The sequence below is a fragment of the Prunus persica genome, chromosome G3 (assembly GCF_000346465.2).
Source record: "Prunus persica cultivar Lovell chromosome G3, Prunus_persica_NCBIv2, whole genome shotgun sequence".
In the NCBI taxonomy this organism is placed as follows: Eukaryota; Viridiplantae; Streptophyta; class Magnoliopsida; order Rosales; family Rosaceae; genus Prunus; species Prunus persica.
The window spans coordinates 2,084,238-2,102,110 of record NC_034011.1 but is presented as its reverse complement, the minus strand read 5'-3'; the positions used below and the strand labels follow the sequence as shown (position 1 = coordinate 2,102,110).

The window sequence follows — 17,873 nt, the reverse complement described above, 5'->3', positions numbered from 1 at the left end:
CTACGTGTCCTTTTTTGTCTCATGACTTTCAAACCTCAAATTATGTCTTGTGGATGTGGTGTGTGCTGCAAATTCCATCCTTGTCTCTCAGATTTTGATATGTCATCAAACTCAAAACACCAACCATTCATTCTCCCTTTTTACAACTATTTATATGTTTTATTTTTATTTTTTATACCAACTTAGAATACCTAATTATCCAATTCCAAAATAGAAAAAAAAAAAACATTAAGGGCAAAAACCTTGTACTGAATATTCATAAACGGCTTGTTCCTTGCGCTTGCCTTGTCGGCGCTAAAACCATCATGACCGTCGCTAAAGCCGTTATTAGCTCGAGCTTGAGCAACAGCAGCACCAGCAGTAACACCTATATCATGTACCAATGGGGCGGCCAAAGATGTTGGAGACCCATTTCTCTCCCAGTCCCAAAACCCAACTCCCAGAATCTGACAATCACCACCAGAAACCGCTCCTTACTAATTCCCAGGGCCTCTGGAGCTCCCTCTGAAAGCAACAATGGCGGCAGCAGCAGTAAAACCAAAACCAAGAACAAAACCATTGATCCTCCTCCGTCTGCTTCTTCTTCTGGTAACGAGAAAATTGATACCAGTAATAAGATTCAAGAAGAGCAAGAGCAGAAGCAGAAGCAGCAGCGGAGATTGGACCTGGTAGACGTGAACCCAGTTGGGCTCGGTCGAAGATCGCGCCAACTGTTTGATGAAGTGTGGCGCAAGTTCTCTGGACTCGGGCAGATCTCGAGAACCAGTCGTGCCGATGAAAGAGACGCGCTTGACGCTCTTCTCATCAGGGAAGGACCCATGTGCGAGTTCGTCATTCCCGGCGCCCAAAACACCACCGTTTTGGTCGTCGGAGCCACTTCAAGCATTGGACGTATAGTGGTCCGCAAGCTCATGCTCAGAGGCTACACTGTTAAGGTGTTCATTTCTATCCAAGTCTTGAGATTCTCGATGCTTTGTTTTTTTTGTTCATTTGGTTTTTGGGTTTGTGGGTTTTGTTGTGTGTAATGGGGTGGGTTTTGTGATGGTGACTTAGGCTCTGGTGAGGAAGGCTGATCAGGAAGTGGTGGATATGTTGCCGAGATCGGTGGAGATTGTGACTGGGGATGTGGGTGATCCTGCTACGCTATACGACGCCGTACAAGGCTGTAACAAGATTATCTATTGCGCTACTGCACGCTCTACTATCAGCGGAGACCTCTACAGGGTTGATAACAGAGGGATCTACAACCTCACCAAATCATTTCAGGTCAGAACCATATCCTCCAATTGCTCTTTTTGACCAAAATTAAGCCTTTTGTGTGATGGTTAATCATCTGATTGGTTCTATGTTTGAGCTTATGGACTGGTTCATGGTGGATTTGAATTGGCACTCAGAGAGTTGCTTTGGGTGAAGCTGATGACTCTATGCATTGCAGGACTACAACAACAAAATGGCACAATTACGAGCAGGGAAAAGTAGTAAGAGCAAGCTTACAATTACAAAGTTCAAGTCTCCAGAGTCAGTTGATGGATGGGAAGTTCGTCAGGGGACTTACTTCCAGGATGTGGTTTCTTCCAAGTATGATGGAGGAATGGATGCTAAGTTTGAGTTCACTTTTACCGGGGATGCTGTTTTCTCAGGTAAAGAAGTGCTCTAATGGGCATTTGGGTGCTAAATAACAACCGCTTAATAAACCCTAAACCCTAAACCCTTAATAATCGTTTTGACTCTGTTCTTTGCTCCATTGTAGGATATGTTTTCACCAGGGGAGGGTATGTTGACCTGTCGAAGAAACTTTCACTTCCTTTGGGTCGTACTCTTGACAGGTATGCCATATTTGCATTCTCAAGCTTATTAGAAGCTGGTTATGGTATATTCTGTATAGAAACATCCATTACCTAAACTGTTATGGCTTATCTGCTTCCATTATCTATATTTCCAATATACAGGTATGAAGGTCTAGTTCTTTCTGTTGGTGGGAATGGAAGGTCTTATATATTAATTCTTGAAGCTGGTCCATTAGCAGATACATCTCAAAGTAAATTATACTTTTCTAGATTCAGCACAAAAGCAGGATTCTGTAGGGTAAGTATCTATTCGCTGTGTTTCTTTTGGGTATAGTTGCTATGTATGCTGTCCCTAATTCTCGTAATCTGTCATTGGCAGGTCAGAGTACCATTTTCATCATTCCGCCCCGTGAAACCAGATGATCCACCATTAGACCCATTCCTAGTACATACATTAACCATACGTTTTGAGCCCAGAAGACAGGTTTGTTCATTTTCTGCTCGTAAGAGAAGTTGGTTTCAAATTTGGTTCATATGTTTGCCCCTTGCTGCCTTGTTTCATAATTTAAATGGATAGGTGATTTTTACTTGCATTACTATTTCTTCTACAATGTTGGGGAGGATAATCTCCCATTTGTTATTCTAATCCAAATCACTTATTCTAAATCCGCAAACCCCAGTGCAACTTAAAACTATTTTTTCGAACATTTGATGAAATGCTTTTCTGCTCGTCTTTTCTGAATCTATTTATTTTTTGTGGCACAGAAAGCTGTTGAATCACGTACAGGAGTGAAGCAAGACCCAAGAAGCTTTAAGCTTATTCTGGAATACGTAAAAGCTTTGCCAGTAAGTCTTTAAATTCGAGTTATGCTGATTGTGCTGTCAGTTTATGTTCTATAATTCTAGGTATGTTATGTTCTGATGTGTTAGAACTCTCTCTCTCTCTCTCTCTCTCATAACCAAATAGATTCACATACATGTCTTTTGCAAAGGAAATTTCTATATGATGAAGTCACTTAAAAAGTTGTGCATTATTCATTTGAAAATCTCAATGCCAAATAATTGTTTAACCCTTTCAGTCTTTCGCCATATCAAAGTGACAAGATAGGATGTACCAGAGAACTTATAGTCACTTGACTATCAATGAGATTCTTGCTAATGGTGCTAGGTTTTCACATTTACATCACAAGAGCCATTGTCTTGATCAATGTCGTTGTAAACCAAAAGTCATACCTTTTCAAAACTGATTGTTCTTCCAAATGAACCCATTTCTGATAGTCCAAGTTTGAGGAAATTTTCGAGTCATTTTATTAATGACTGGTGTGCTGACATTGGCATTCAATGACCATATATGTGTGGAGCCTTCTTCATTATTGGCTTGCTTGAAAATTATATTTGCTGCGGTTTCCTGGAATTTTCCATTTGAAGATTATGCAACTGCATATTGAGTGTGGTTAATGAGATGGAACAAAAAGTTTAATTAGTGTTAAGATATGGATATTAAAGAACATGCGTAATGATGTGTCGTGTATATAGGATTGAATAAATATATTCACGGCCTTAGATAAATTTGAATGGGATGTTTTGCAGACTGGACAAGAAACGGACTTCATTTTAGTTTCATGTACGGGATCAGGAATAGAACCAACTAGAAGGGAGCAGGTTCTTAAAGCCAAGAGGGTTAGCTCTTTCTTTTTCTATTTTTCATTTGATTAAGTGTGAAATTATTATTATTATTATTATTATTATTTTTTCCAGATGTGACGCCTTTTTTTATTTTAGATCTTATAACATAGCTAATTCATTTAACGTTGAAATTTCTCCAGGCTGGAGAAGAGTCATTGCGAAAATCAGGGCTTGGATACACAATCATTCGTCCTGGTCCCCTAAAGGTGGAGTTCTTACTCTAAAATTCATGGCTTACTAATCATTTGGTAATGCTAAATGACATTACGCATATACATAGGTTCTGTTAACAGCTGATTTATCATTTCTGCTGCAAAGCATGGGCCGTGTACTTTCACTTTTTGTTCTCTTTCCATCTGATGGAAACCAGTTTGGTTTATACAGGAAGAACCAGGTGGACAACGTGCTCTCATATTTGATCAGGGAAACAGGATTTCTCAGGTAAGAATGATTGACTTTTAAAAAACCTTGCTACGGCTACTAATTGAAATTTTCTTGAATCCCTTTTCACCAGACGATAAAGAGATTTATCTTTTGACTTATATATAACATCATTGAACATCTAACCTCAACAACCATTTCTAAATTAGGGGATCAGCTGTGCTGATGTAGCTGACATCTGTGTGAAGGCATTGCATGATTCAACTGCAAGGAACAAAAGTTTTGATGTGGGTGACAATCTATTTGCCTTTACTATATTACTTTCAACTGACATATGCTAAACTGGTCTTCTAATTTTCTAGGTATGCTATGAATACATTGCCGATCAAGGGAAGGAACTTTATGAGCTGGTAAGGACCATTAAAAATCAATCATCAGATTCTGTATATGAAAAAGAAATACATGTCCCTTTTTGTGTATGTAAACTTGTAACCACTTGGATTCTCACGTCTATTCCCTCTGCAGGTAGCACATTTGCCTGACAAAGCCAATAACTATCTGACACCGGCACTGTCGGTTCTAGAGAAGAATACCTGATCATGCTGAGCATGGATGATGTATGTTAGTAAGATAAGAGTACATTTGTAAAGCTGCATATAAAGCATATCTTTTTATCTTCGCAACCCAGATACAGGCAATTGTCTTTCTATAGCTCTCGTGAACATTTTCTTGCTGTAAAATTCGTATGTCGATGCCCCGATGGGTGTGAATTTTTCATTGTCATGAATCAAGTCAAAAGTGTAAATAACAAGCACTACAATTACATGCTTAGAAAGCTCAGGTTCTGATTAATGGTGACAAGACACAAAGATAGAAGTAAACAGTGAATGATTTGAGGTAAATGAAAGTTAAAAACTTCATGTTTTCTCATGCAGCCAGCAAGTAGTGGGTCAACCACTTTCTCCACCTTAAAAGAATACACCAACGAAGATTAAGAAGAATATGTATTGATTTTAATTTGTTTTTTGTTTTGAATCTGAACTATAAATGAATGATAAAATATATAGATAAGGACACTAATTTACAATCGAATAGAATATCAAATTGTCAACCCAAAAAAAAAAAAAAAAAAAAGGGCTTTATATCCACATTTTTTTTTACAATTAGACACTAATTTACAATCACCTGCAAACTACACGTGACAAAAATCACTATCAATTTTTTTCTATATTAAGTCCAAGATATGTTAAATTTAAATTCCAATGGTAATTAATCCCAAAATCAAAACGGTAAGAGCACCCTAATTCCAAGTACTAATAAACACTACTTGTTTCTCACATGAACACATATCTTGTTGAGGCCACAAGAGTTGACACGTAGATCAGCACAGAAATGAGAGTCTTGGCACAGCCCCATCTCACAGAGACCGAAGGGATAAGGAAAATCTGAGAGAGAAGGCTCTCTCTCTCCCTCGCTCCTCCAACAGTCAGTTACATTCTCTTCCTCTGAAATGAGCCTACCAGAAAAACAGGTTTCAGAATCATAGCACTTAATATGCTAATTTATGGCCCAAAAACTCCAACCCTTGTCCATAAAATCCCACAGCCCTTTGGAGGACAAGTCAACATTAGCACCAACAAGATTAATATAGCAAATGACATCAACCTCAGATTCAGAAGAAGCACTTGTCATCTCACCAGAGCCACCACCAGCACCAACAGCACCAGCACCGGCAGAAGCAGAAGCATTCTCTTAGCAACTGCAGGCTTGCTTGCAGCTGCTGCAGTGATAACTTCAGCTTCAGCAGCAATGGAGTCTCCTGAGAATTCCGAGACTCTCTCCAACATACCCCAGACTCTATCTGGTGAGTGTGCTTTGCCCACAGATTGCAAGAAGGCAAGAATTCAAAGACCAAAATCAAGAAAGGCAGAGTCTTGCACTATCAAGTGTGTCACCACTTGCATCAGAGGAGGTGATGGCTCACCTGGTGAAGGCCCCTTCAATGTCAGAAGGTATAGATACAAATATATTATAATCATTTTCCATTGCATTTGCGTTATTTTGAGTTACCATTTTGTGTTTTGATGCTGCAGGCCTCTGGTTGTTTTCAAGCAAGGATTCAGAAGTCGTCAATATTGGTACTTGCTCCTCTCTTTTTTCAGCTTACAAAACATAAGCAAGTTTTTATAGACTTATATGCCCTTCACTTCAGTTGCTTGCTGTCTTTAAATGCTTGGCACTCAACAATACTATTCTCATTAGCATCACTTCAATACATATAGAGATATTTATTCAAAAATCCATTACAAGCCAAGTTGATGCACAACCATTGAATTTTTCCTTGTATATGCAACATGCTGCTTGATCATTCTTCTGAGAAGCCAATGGCCACAGATATGTAGTTTTGTTCTTACCCCAAATGTCACTTGAGAAGCAGAGCTTCTCTTATTTGTGTTTTCTTTCTATTTTGGCATAATAGTTTCCTTGCATTGTTGACATAATATTAATATTTTACTTGAGTTGCAACTCTGAATTCTCAATTCTGTTTCTGATTCTTTGAGAAATTGGATTTCTTGCAGTTTGGTGGAGTGCTCAGATATTTGCAATTTGATTAAGGATGGTGACGATGGGCCTTGATTGATTTTTTTTTTTTTTTTTGAAAGATCTTTTTGTAACCAGAAATTGTATAGCCTTCAGTTTGATTTCTTTGGGGGGGGGCTTTAAGAGTTTAGGCATTTTACTCAAATCAAATATTGTAAATTTAACCTTCTCATGAAACTGCATGTGTAGGTTGGAAAGTGACATTGCTATATATTTTGAGATTTTAAATGGAAACATAAATTAAAAAAAAATAAGCATCGCCCAAAAAAAAAAAACAAAAGGGTTCAGCTTATGCAGTACAACAAGGAGACTTGAACTTTGTACCAAGAGAGGTGGAATTAAAGCCCTGATGTAGAAAACAAAGATGAAATGGGAGAGGCATAGGGTGATAGGACCCGATCCAAATTTCACTTTGGAATCCGAGCTAGACCCTGTGCGTGTCCGACACTTGGCGAATGTCGGGCACAAATGACCTATTTGCCCTTTTATACAAAACATGATAAAAATAACAAGGTTGACTTCTACCGAAAAACCGGCAGAGTTTCCCTTGTAACTGGCTCAATACCAAAACATTTACACCTGTCAAAACAAGTATATATATACAACCAACTGCCAGCATACATATATATACACATGCCAAGAGTTCAAAGCTCAGTCTAGGGCAAAACATCGGAGCGACTACTAAGAATTTACAAAAGAGTGAATCTTTGTACAAAATACAAAGCCTACATCAAAGAAAGGCGCGGAAGATGGGAAGTGGCCCGGTGGTGGATTTCTGGGCACGTCTACTGCCTAGGGGAGCAAACAATAAAAAGGGTGAGTGGACCCAAAAACCAAAGTTTAGAAAATACCATATGAACATACTAACCCCACTGTAAAAACAGTTATACAAACTAGCTTATTTTCTTTATTTCTGAAATCAATGCATGTAGATAATTATATACATTTGAAAACAGTGTAAACTATCACCTAGATGTACCCTTATTTCCGTCAATTTCCTTATATCCGTCAATTCCTTGCATCACCATGGGTGACACATACTCGCAGGTCTCAGTGACAGGAGGTCAATCTGAGCCGCAACTCGCAGGATTCAGGGAACCGTAGTCCACCTTTATCCGCATTACTCGCTCCACACGAGTTCGAGTACTAAGGAACTCGTGGGGCAACTGTCAAGCATGCTGACTAAACCAAAGGCAACAAATATAATCCGAAGGCAACATTTAATATCTGGGTACCAGGTGGTTTAAGAAAATATAAAGTTTCTGAAGAAAATCTTATGAATAATTAACTTTCTGTAACCTTTAAAATTCTGCTGCCATTTATCTGATAATGAACAAGAATATCTGTTCCTATATTCTTTAAAGGAAATGTCACTCGGCAGCATGCAACATAAAATATTTAACATAATAAAACAGCTGATAACTGAAACTGAACTGCTTAAATTCATTTATTAAAAACAAAGAGTCCACTCACTGATAGTCTGAGCTCGCTGGACCTCTTAAAGGTCCCTCCTGAGGGTCAACTGGTGCCCGGGTGCCTGATTCAATTACCATAATATTCTATGAATACAATATAGTATTAAATGAAAAATCCTACCCCCGACTCCTAAAAGTACGTGCATCAATTTAAAGTGATCCCTAGGCCATAACAGCTTTCCTTCCACGTGAGATAGTTTAGCGGTATCTTGGGACTCAAAAAGCGCTAAAGTCCAAACGTTAATCTGGAACCCCACGAGTCCATGACCTCACAATATGATCCGGATGCCACTAGAAGGTCCAATATATCTAGGACACATGTTCCGAGGGTATTGGTGTCAATTGGACGGTCGGATTAATCACGATCGTGTAATCGCATAATTTCTAAACCCTAGCCATAGGGTTCGCGTTTTCGGAGTATCCAGGACTCCGATTCACGATCCGTCGAATCCTACACGTTTCTAAAATTATCTCGAACAACATATCTGAAATTGATTACAATCCAACGGCTCAACAGTATCAAACCCGATACTCGCACGATATGGAAAATCCGTTCAAGGCTCAAACGGTATCCAAATTGAGATCCGCGAATTCCTATGCGCTCATGACGACCTAAGGATCGCATTAGAACACAGTGTCATGGCACCACCCTCGTCCAAAGCGATAATGCCTCGCAGGAAAATCTCAAAACCAAGGCCCCAAACTCCTATCCTAGGTATAACACCATATTTGTAACCACTTTTGTTCTTGGACCAACCCCGAAAACTGACCGGAAGTGGCCGAACACGGAGGCCGAAAGTCGGCCGAATTTCAATTTGCTAACTGAGCTAGCTACGGTGAAAATCAATGTAAACCTACCCAACCATTAGCTAGAGCACGGAAAATAGGTAGAAATTCATACCTTACTCGACAAATTTGGAGGAGAATTGAAGGAGAACGAACGGTTTGAAGTTTTGACAAAACCGATCGGTTTTCTGCAAATTCCGGCGACGGCAACGGCGGAGTGGGGCGGCTGATGGCTGAGGCATGTAGAGGAGGACGAGCTGGTTCTTTTGGGACCAGTGCCGACGGAATTGGTGGCCGGACGTAGTGGTGGCGGGAAGAAGAAAACTCGGCTGGAGGAGGGGTCGCGCGACGAGAGAGAGAGAGAGAGAGAGAGAGAGAGAGAGAGGTTTTATAAAAATTCTGATTTTCCAATTTACCATTTTGCCCCTCATGATATTTTAATCGTATTTTCTTCGTTAAAACTCCGATTCGAGCTCACTTCGTGTCTATGAACTCGTGTCGTCGTGCTCCACGCAACGGTATATGTGGAATTGTCAAATTCCTTTTCGGTCAAAAAGTAAACTTTTAGTTCATAATTTAGTCAAAGGGCAAAATTGTCTTTCCGCATAATAAATTACTAATTAAATATAATTTTTAGGTTTGGGTCATTACATAGGGGACCTTTCAATTCCACTACTTTGCCCTTCTCCTTCATCTCTTTCGCCCTTTCTATCATCTTTTCCCCCTCCATTGTCATCAGCTTCCTGTTTTGCCTCATCCACCATCTGTCATCATTTAAATGAAATTACTCTTTAAATATAGGGAACTGATTTTCTCACTCTTCTTTTGTCCATTTACACACCCTTTATTGGAAATTGTATGTTCCCACTTCACTTTTGTCCTCTTACACTCCCTTATATGTTATAGTAAAAAGTATTAAAAAAACAAAAGGCAGTGTAAGTGGATAAAAGGGGAGTAGAAAAATCAACACCCTATACATAGAAATGTACATACTAGTGTAATTGAATTTTATCATGTATGAATGGTTTAAGTAGTCATATATTCAAATACTCGCAACATCATGAGTTGATATAAATCTATTTGTACCATTTCAACTGATCATCTTCTATACTTTTAATGGTGGCGACACTCAAAATCAACGACTAAGATGGTACAAATGCCAGTGTATTCATCTAAATTTACTTAAGACTTTTTCTCTTTTTCTTTTTACTTTTTCTTGGATTTGTTGAGAGGTTATGAGCTTTGATGGTGATTGTAATTAGAACAAAATGTCACTTAAAATCAATGAAGGGGTTGTGTTTTGAAATCAAGAAAATAAATTATAATATACCCTTTGAACCCCCTTTTTTTTTTTTAAAAAAAAAAACCTATTTATTCTTTTAAAATGAAGGGGTTGTTTGGAGTGTCGTTGGGGCTTTACAATATTTGACATTAACAAGACCTGACTTGGCTTATGCATTAAACACAGTGTGTCACTAGATGAATAGTCCTACTGATGTTCATTGGTTGCTAGTTAAAAGAATCTTAAGGTATGTTCAAGGTACTCTGAACTTTGGGATTAATTTTACTAGTACCAGTCCTATAGTAAGTGATCCTTGGCAGCTGTCAGCATATAGTGATGCCGACTGGGCTAGAGACATCAATACTAGGAGATCTACAACATGTTTTATAGTGTTTTTAGGAAATAATCCCATCTCTTGGCAGTTCAAAAAGCAAGGATCAGTCTCCAGAAGCTCAACAAAGACAGAGTATAGAGCCTTGGCAAATACTGTTTCAGATATTGCCTAGATCAGACAAGTGCTGTAACATGTGAAATTCTTTCTACCTAATCCTCCTGTGGTGTATTGTGACAATCTATTTGCCCTAGCACTTAACTCTAATCCTGTCTACCATTCCAGGATCAAACATCTGGACAATGACTATCATTTTGTGAGAGGGAAAGTTCAGAAGAAAGACTTACTTGTACAGTATTTTCCTATAGAAGAGCAAGTGGCAGATGTATTCACAAAGGGATTACATAGTCCTACATTTTCACAACATTGTAATCATCTTCGATTAGGAAATGTAATAGGGTAGGGAAAATATTAACTATTGATATTAAACAGTTAGTAAGTCAGGTGTGCAAGGCACGTGAGTTGTTAGTAGAGTTAGTTAGACAGCTTGATTGGTTACACAGTTAAGCCTTACTTAACATGTATAAAGTGTAACAGTGCTGGAGCTTAAAACAGATTAAGCAATACAGAAATCAAGATTTGCAATTTCTCTCTGTTTCTATATCCTTCTTCTTCCTCAGATAATATTTAGTCATATACCCATTCTTAGCACTAAAACTATAAATAAACCCTACACCATTTAATTTCTATAAACAAACCCAAAAAATGACAGCTAGCCCTATTAAATTTAATTTTGATTATTAAATTACTTTGATGGCCTATTGAGTGTTTTGGATTTTTTTTAAAGAGATTTTGGGGTTGAGTTTGTTTTAAGAAATTAATGGCAGTTTTGTAATTTAAAAAAAGTTAAAAGCCTTTTTGTTATATTGTAAATGGGTTTTGGATGTATTTCTAAAGTCCATTTCATATAGAGTTTTTTTTTATAATTTGGGCTCCTATATTTGGTATAATAGTGAATCTCCCTTATTATTATTATTATTTTGGTCAAGAGCCTAAAGAGTTTATTTGCATGAATTTATGCCCAGATATGTTGGGCCAAATTTCTTGCCTTGGTTAGTCTGGGCAGAACTGCCCGCCCAATTAGCTTTTGTTGGCAGATCCAAATTGCCCATGCCTTGGTCCGTTCTTGATTGATTCTCTCTCTTCTGACTTTAGAGTGGTATTTGTAGGTAGAAGAATGATAGGTTTAGTTGCAAGGGCTGATTCAAGAATTTTACTAGGGGTTGCTTCAAGAAAAAAATTTAGTCCACCCTTACCGCGAGTGCGGGAGACTTTTTTTTTCATCATGCGTGTAGTGTGACTTACAATTTTTCAAAAATAATTTTCTATCACGCACGTAGTGCAACTCAGTATTTAACAAAGAAATCCTAAATCATAAACCTTAACAATAACAATTAAACTTTAAACTAAAATAAAAATAAAGAGACAAACTTACTAAGATTGAAGAACCCGCTGAAAATATGTTGATACAATTTTGGAGAGGAAGAGAGTCACTTCTTTTTTGGTTCTCTCGTGCTTTTAGGCTTTTAGGCTTTTTTTTTTAAGTTTGGCTTGGCTTGCTTCCTGGTTGGACACTTGTTTTTTTTGGGTCAGATGGTTGGAGGCTTTTGTTCTATTATTTTCATTGGTTTTTTTGGGCTTAGTGAATTCCTTATCCACTCCTTGTGTGTAAAGATGGCTAAGTGGGTAGCCTTCTTTTTATACATAGTAATAGGTTGACTTATGTATAGAGGGGTAGGCTGGTTTCTAAAATACCTAAGTTAGACTACACCCTTAAGCCTCTTTACTAAAGTAGGAATGGGCTAGAGCCCACTCTAGCCCAAGTGTAGATCCGTCCTTAGTTTTTATTTTATTTTTTATTTTTTAAAGGACCTTTCCTATTGAAAGGGGCAATGGCATATTAAACTCACACACCAAACACGGATGCTGGGACTCGAACCCAAGACCTTGCCTGAGGGAGTAAATACTCCAAACCACTACACTAGTGGGTCCTTTGCTAATCCCTCCCTACTTTGTTGTACTGGAATGGGAGAATTCTAACCTTCGATGTATTGTGGGGGACTAATTTTAGCACCGCTCGTGTTAAGTACATGTATACTTTGTTGTTTGATCCTATTTTATCACTATAAACATATGATTAGTCTTTTGTTTGTTAGAGTTTTCTTGGTTGTAAAAACTATGCAAAAATAGACACATTCTTGTTAATAAAAGCACACAATGCAGGAATGCCAAATATCGGCATTGATTATTACATAAAAACCAAATTATGCAACATTATCCTCTAATATACCTAATAATAATAATAATACTAATATCATCCCTTTACTATACTAATTTACCTAATTTTATGCATTGATTTTGCTTGTATCACAAATTAGTATAAGTAACATCTGGTATAATATTGGTTATATCTCTAGTTAGTTAAGGGGTTTCTTTTTCTGAATTACAAGCGATAATCTAAACTATTTTAAATTAATTTAATTTGCATGAAGAGGAACTCAAGAATGTGAGTTCACTGCCCTGATCAACTTACCTAAGCTACATTTTCTTGTTGAGGGGTTTAAATTTCTCACAATGTTAATTATCCCATTATGTCACATAATTCTCAACTCCACCTTTAATATTGTGTCAGGGTTGGTAGGTGTTGATAATAGAGGCCAAATTGTCCTTTAATTTTATTCCATTTTAAAGATTTTTTAGTCTAATTAACCCACATACGGGTCCTTATTCCATATAACATCACTTCAATTAAAAATCCATTGTAGTCTTGTTGGTTGTATGTTGTTGTGGTGGTGGTGTCGCGGTCGTGAAGCCACCAATACTGCTAAGGGGTTGATGAGAATATTAATATGGTAGGGTAAGGTCGTGATGTTGAAAACACATGAAGAAGATGAAGAAATATATATATTTTTTTTTGGGTTAAAATTTTTATGTTTTTAACTTGGAGTTGATGGTGTTTGGTCGAATTAATAATTAAAGGGTATTTTAGGAATAATGGTGGGTGAAAAAGTAGGATTTTAATTTTTCAAATTTACATAGTGGGTGAGAAAATAGGACAGGTGGGTGGAAATAGCAGCACTCTATATGTATAACAAATGTTATATATATACAGAGTGAGCAAATTGTTGACACAAAGACGTTTCTAGTTGTGTTGGTTTGTAGGGCCTCAACTTCTATTCAGGACTCGACTTCAAAACCTGCTTATGTTAAAGGCTTGTCCAATGTCAACACCAACATTCAATATCTCATCTACTTTCACAACCACAAACCGAAATAATAAATACCCGACCACATCTCTAACCCAATGTAATCGATTTAATCCAATTTAATTCTTTTGTGAAATTTCAATTTTGTCCTTGGGAGTAGGGGTACTTTGATCACTTGAAGAAAAAAAAACATTTATTGTATGGCATTACATAATGGTGTAAGTTTGTGTTAGCTTATGTGAGACCCCAATTTAAAGTTTGCACAGGACCTTCAAAATCTCAAGACCGGCCCTGATTATATGAACCAATTTGTTTCACAATTGAAGAACCTACCACACGAGGCACAATTTAGTACCCTTTTTATGGTCGGTTGCAGAACTGCCAGATTGGACAATTTATTGGAAGGAGTCCAATCTGGTAGGTAGTACGTAGGTGAGCTCACTGTCTTTTTTTTTAATAGCAAAATTTAGTACCTTTTTTATGGTCGGTTGTAGAACCGTGGAAAAATGGGCTTTGTTTCTTAAAGCAAGAATCGACACAGGAGGCACACATTTGAGTGGCACTGGACCGGGATAAAATCACCACGCCACAGTCCTCGAGGCCTAATTTGTTAAAGCAAGAATCGACGGCACATTGACTTTGTTCTAATAGTCCATAAAAAGTGGCAGGCTTGTACTCACCATCAATGCAGGCAAGAATAACTCAAATGTTGTAAAGAATAAACATGTGGAGCCCACATGTATGGGGCCCACAAAGAAATTAAGCAAAATATTTTGGAAGCTTATCACATGCACACTTACGGGCATCATTTTCTCTGCCTATAAATAAGGCATTATCTTGCCTTTGCCGTGTGACCAAGAGAAAGGAAAGAGAGAAGAGAAAAGAGGAAAGAAAGAAGGGAAAAGAGAAGAGAAGAGAAAAGAGGAAAGAAAGAAGGGAAAAGAAGAAAAGAAGAGAAAGGGAGAAACGGAAAAAGAAGAGGAAAGAAACAAAGAAGAGGAAAGAGAGAAGAGGAAAGAAAGAAGGGAAAGAGAAAAGAGGAAAGAGGAAAGAGGAAAGAGAGAAAAGGAAAGAGACAAGAGGAAGAGAAGGAAGAAAGAGGAAAGAGAGAGTAGAGAGAAATTATCCTAGAGAGAAAATTCAGTGAGCCACACATATTGTAAACACTAAAGTTGTAGCCCTATTATTTTACATAGTGGAAAAGTTACTACTGCTGCTCTCCGAGGACGTAGGCATAGCCGAACCTCGTTAAATACTGTGTCTCATCTACTTTATGTGCAGCTCAATATCCGCACATATTCCAGGTTATTTTATAACATCAAATACTTTGTCAATGTTTTTTACTCTCTTTTTATAGTTTTTATTGTTGAGAAATTCTAAGATTGTATTTATAATTTAATTAAAAAAGTTATTAGTCACAATCAATACAAATTAGTTATAAAAGGTCATTATAATAATAAAGAGATTTAATATTAAAATTAAGATAATCTGGTATATGCTTCCATTAACGATCATGTATGATCGAAGAAATTCTTGCATAAACATCCCAACGAACATTACAAACTCAAAATAATCAAAAATAATAAATAAATAAAAGCTTGAAAAATCAAACTATAATAATAAATATAATATTCTCATATAGGAGATATGAAAAACTCTCACAAAAAGCCTATTCTTATAATTTGGACCATTGCTTGTACTATTTTTAAAAAAAACCTACCAAACTTGGAACCATTTTCCGCCGAACAATACCAAAACATCTCCCAGGTTTTGAGGGCTTTTATTGTCTTTTTATCCCAATAGGAGGGTAGTTGGCTAGCTAGTCTTGCTAGAAAATTCTCGTTTTAAACGTCTTGAGCCTATTGGCTGCTTATAAATTGCCTCCCTTTCTTCCCGTCTTTTGCTCACAAAAATATCAGACCATATAGCAATCAAATAATCAAACATGGAGGGAGGAGAGTTCAAGGTGACCATGAGCAAGCAGGAAGTGGTGGCTGCTGCCTTGCCATTGCAAGAGCATTGGCTGCCACTCTCCAACCTTGACTTGCTTCTGCCTCCTGTGGACGTGGGGGTGTTTTTCTGCTACAAAAATGAGCAGAGCATGAGCTTCTGGTCTATGGTTGGGGTTCTGAGAAAGGCCATGGCCCAAGCTTTGGTCACTTTCTATGCCTTCTCTGGTGAGGTGGTGCAAAACTCTGTTGGGGAGCCTGCGATCTTGTGCAACAACCGTGGTGTCGATTTTTTCGAAGCCTTTGCAGATGTTGAGCTTAAGGACCTTAACCTTTATGACCCTGATGAGAGCATAGAGGGCAAATTGGTTCCCAAGAAGAAGCATGGGGTGTTGGCTGTCCAGGTATCTGTCAGACTGTCTCTCTAGATAGGTCATGTTATGTCGACATAGATAAAATCTGGACCAGCTAGAACTTGACTTAGTTATATCGAATGCCACGAGAAAAACTTGACTCATTAATTGCAAACACAGAACCTTAAACAGAAAAACTTGACTCATTAATTGCAAACACAAAACCTTAGTTAAAATCATATTTACGTTATAACAAAATATCCTAACACTATGGAAACAAAATGAATTGCAGGCAACTGAGCTCAAGTGTGGAGGAATGGTGGTGGCATGCTCGTTTGATCATCGCATAGCAGATGCCTACTCGACCAACATGTTTCTGGTCTCATGGGCTGAGATGGCTCAGTCGAAATCACTCTCTCTGCTACCAACTTTTCGTCGTTCTTTGCTCAACCCTCGTCGTCCTGGTCACATTGATCCCTCCCTAAACGACATGTACGTGCCCATCACAGCTCTGCCACCTCCCAAAAACGACACTGATGTTAACCAAGACCATCTCATCAGTCGCATATACTACGTCACAGCAGAGCAACTTGATAATCTGCAAGCCCTTGCAAGCTCCAATGGGTTCAAAAGGACCAAGCTCGAGTCGTTTTGTGCATTCTTGTGGAAGATGGTGGCTAAATCTGACACTAAAATTGGTTGTGCCAAAAAATTATGCAAAATGGGCATTGTTGTTGATGGACGTACAAGATTAAGTGAGCGAGGAAATTACCGAAGTCACCAAGCTTCACATATGGCTACATACTTTGGAAATGTGCTATCCATTCCATTTGGTGGGGAAAAAGTGGAAGACCTAGTTGAAAAGTCGTTGAATTGGGTAGCTGATGAAGTCCATGATTTTTTGAAATGTGCTGTAACAAAGGAGCATTTTTTGGGGTTAATAGATTGGGTTGAGGTTCATAAACCGGTGCCAGCCTTGGCCAAGATATACTGCAGTGGGAGTGAAGAGGGGCCCGCTTTTGTCGTGTCATCGGGGCAAAGATTTCCTGTTTCGGAGGTGGATTTCGGGTGGGGACTGCCGGTTTTCGGGTCGTACCATTTCCCGTGGGGCGGCAATGCCGGGTATGTGATGCCAATGCCGAGTCCGGCTAGGAAAGGTGACTGGATTGTGTACATGCACATCTTCAAAGGGCAGTTGGAGTTGATAGAGAAGGCGGCTGCTCACGTGTTTAGACGCTTGACCTTTGATTATCTTAGTCAAATTTGAATATTAGTGTTACCACTTCCATGAACTATGCCATTATCTTTAATAATAGCATGATTGTTGTAACCATATGTATATATATATATATATATATATATGTATGTCTTGTTTGTATCAAAAGCATGCATGCATATGAACTTTATTAGCAATACAATCACGAACTGCTGCAGCTGGTAACGTTATGTAATACAACCTCCCTATTTATTTACTAACTCCAATCATCTCGTGAGTTTTAAGATTTTAAAAAGAGAAATGGGTATGATAGAAAGTAGTAGACGCATTAAATGTGTCAAGCAAATGACCAATAGATAATAAATTGTAACAAATATTTGGAACCAAGAGTGCATGAGATAAGGGTAAAGAAAGGGTAAGGTGGATGGTACTTTAACCGGAAACGTGGGAAGGTAAACCATTAGCACTAATAATATAGGGGTCATGAAGGGTACGAGACAACTCATCAAACAGATTAATATCACAAGTCATATGATCAGAAGCATCAGTGTCAATTATCCGAGTATTGGAGTCCATACCTGGCATAGTCTCAGAAGAACACAAATTTTGCAGACGGGGCCTGAGGATTGGCCTTGTCTTGGGTCATAGTGCAAGCGGCCTTGGGACTATACATACGAGTTTTGTAGTCAGCAAACTAATTAGGGTAACCATGCTCTTGAAAACACTTTTCAGATTAATGATCACCATTGCAATGACGACA

The 17,873-nt window shown here is 38.1% G+C and overlaps 3 protein-coding genes across 3 annotated transcripts; all 3 read left to right on the top strand.

Annotated features, from left to right (window-relative positions):
* LOC18783061 lies at nt 182–4,735 on the top strand. Its single transcript, XM_020560270.1, has 13 exons — nt 182–935; nt 1,054–1,266; nt 1,436–1,640; nt 1,751–1,826; nt 1,950–2,085; nt 2,167–2,271; nt 2,553–2,633; nt 3,378–3,467; nt 3,614–3,679; nt 3,858–3,914; nt 4,064–4,141; nt 4,217–4,264; nt 4,380–4,735. The coding sequence occupies exons 1-13, from the start codon at nt 306–308 to the stop codon at nt 4,449–4,451; spliced, it is 1,857 nt and encodes a 618-aa protein (XP_020415859.1). The 5' UTR covers nt 182–305; the 3' UTR covers nt 4,452–4,735.
* LOC18783866 lies at nt 5,204–6,706 on the top strand. Its single transcript, XM_007216352.2, has 3 exons — nt 5,204–5,866; nt 5,948–5,992; nt 6,434–6,706. Exons 1-3 carry the CDS (start codon nt 5,409–5,411, stop codon nt 6,489–6,491), a joined length of 561 nt encoding a protein of 186 aa, XP_007216414.2. The 5' UTR covers nt 5,204–5,408; the 3' UTR covers nt 6,492–6,706.
* LOC18783822 (shikimate O-hydroxycinnamoyltransferase) lies at nt 15,498–17,373 on the top strand. Its single transcript, XM_007217168.2, has 2 exons — nt 15,498–15,948; nt 16,190–17,373. Exons 1-2 carry the CDS (start codon nt 15,541–15,543, stop codon nt 17,162–17,164), a joined length of 1,383 nt encoding a protein of 460 aa, XP_007217230.1. The 5' UTR covers nt 15,498–15,540; the 3' UTR covers nt 17,165–17,373.

Excerpts from the sequence above, each read along its gene's own strand:
- LOC18783061 (XM_020560270.1), top strand. The coding sequence starts at position 306 with ATGACCGTCGCTAAAGCCGTTATTAGCTCGAGCTTGAGCAACAGCAGC. Across the intron at positions 2,086-2,166 it reads CAAAAGCAGGATTCTGTAGG|GTCAGAGTACCATTTTCATC; the intron begins GTAAGTATCTAT and ends TGTCATTGGCAG. Across the intron at positions 2,634-3,377 it reads AATACGTAAAAGCTTTGCCA|ACTGGACAAGAAACGGACTT; the intron begins GTAAGTCTTTAA and ends GATGTTTTGCAG.
- LOC18783866 (XM_007216352.2), top strand. The coding sequence starts at position 5,409 with ATGCTAATTTATGGCCCAAAAACTCCAACCCTTGTCCATAAAATCCCA. Across the intron at positions 5,867-5,947 it reads GGCCCCTTCAATGTCAGAAG|GCCTCTGGTTGTTTTCAAGC; the intron begins GTATAGATACAA and ends TTGATGCTGCAG. Across the intron at positions 5,993-6,433 it reads TTCAGAAGTCGTCAATATTG|TTTGGTGGAGTGCTCAGATA; the intron begins GTACTTGCTCCT and ends GATTTCTTGCAG.
- LOC18783822 (XM_007217168.2), top strand. The coding sequence starts at position 15,541 with ATGGAGGGAGGAGAGTTCAAGGTGACCATGAGCAAGCAGGAAGTGGTG. Across the intron at positions 15,949-16,189 it reads ATGGGGTGTTGGCTGTCCAG|GCAACTGAGCTCAAGTGTGG; the intron begins GTATCTGTCAGA and ends AATGAATTGCAG.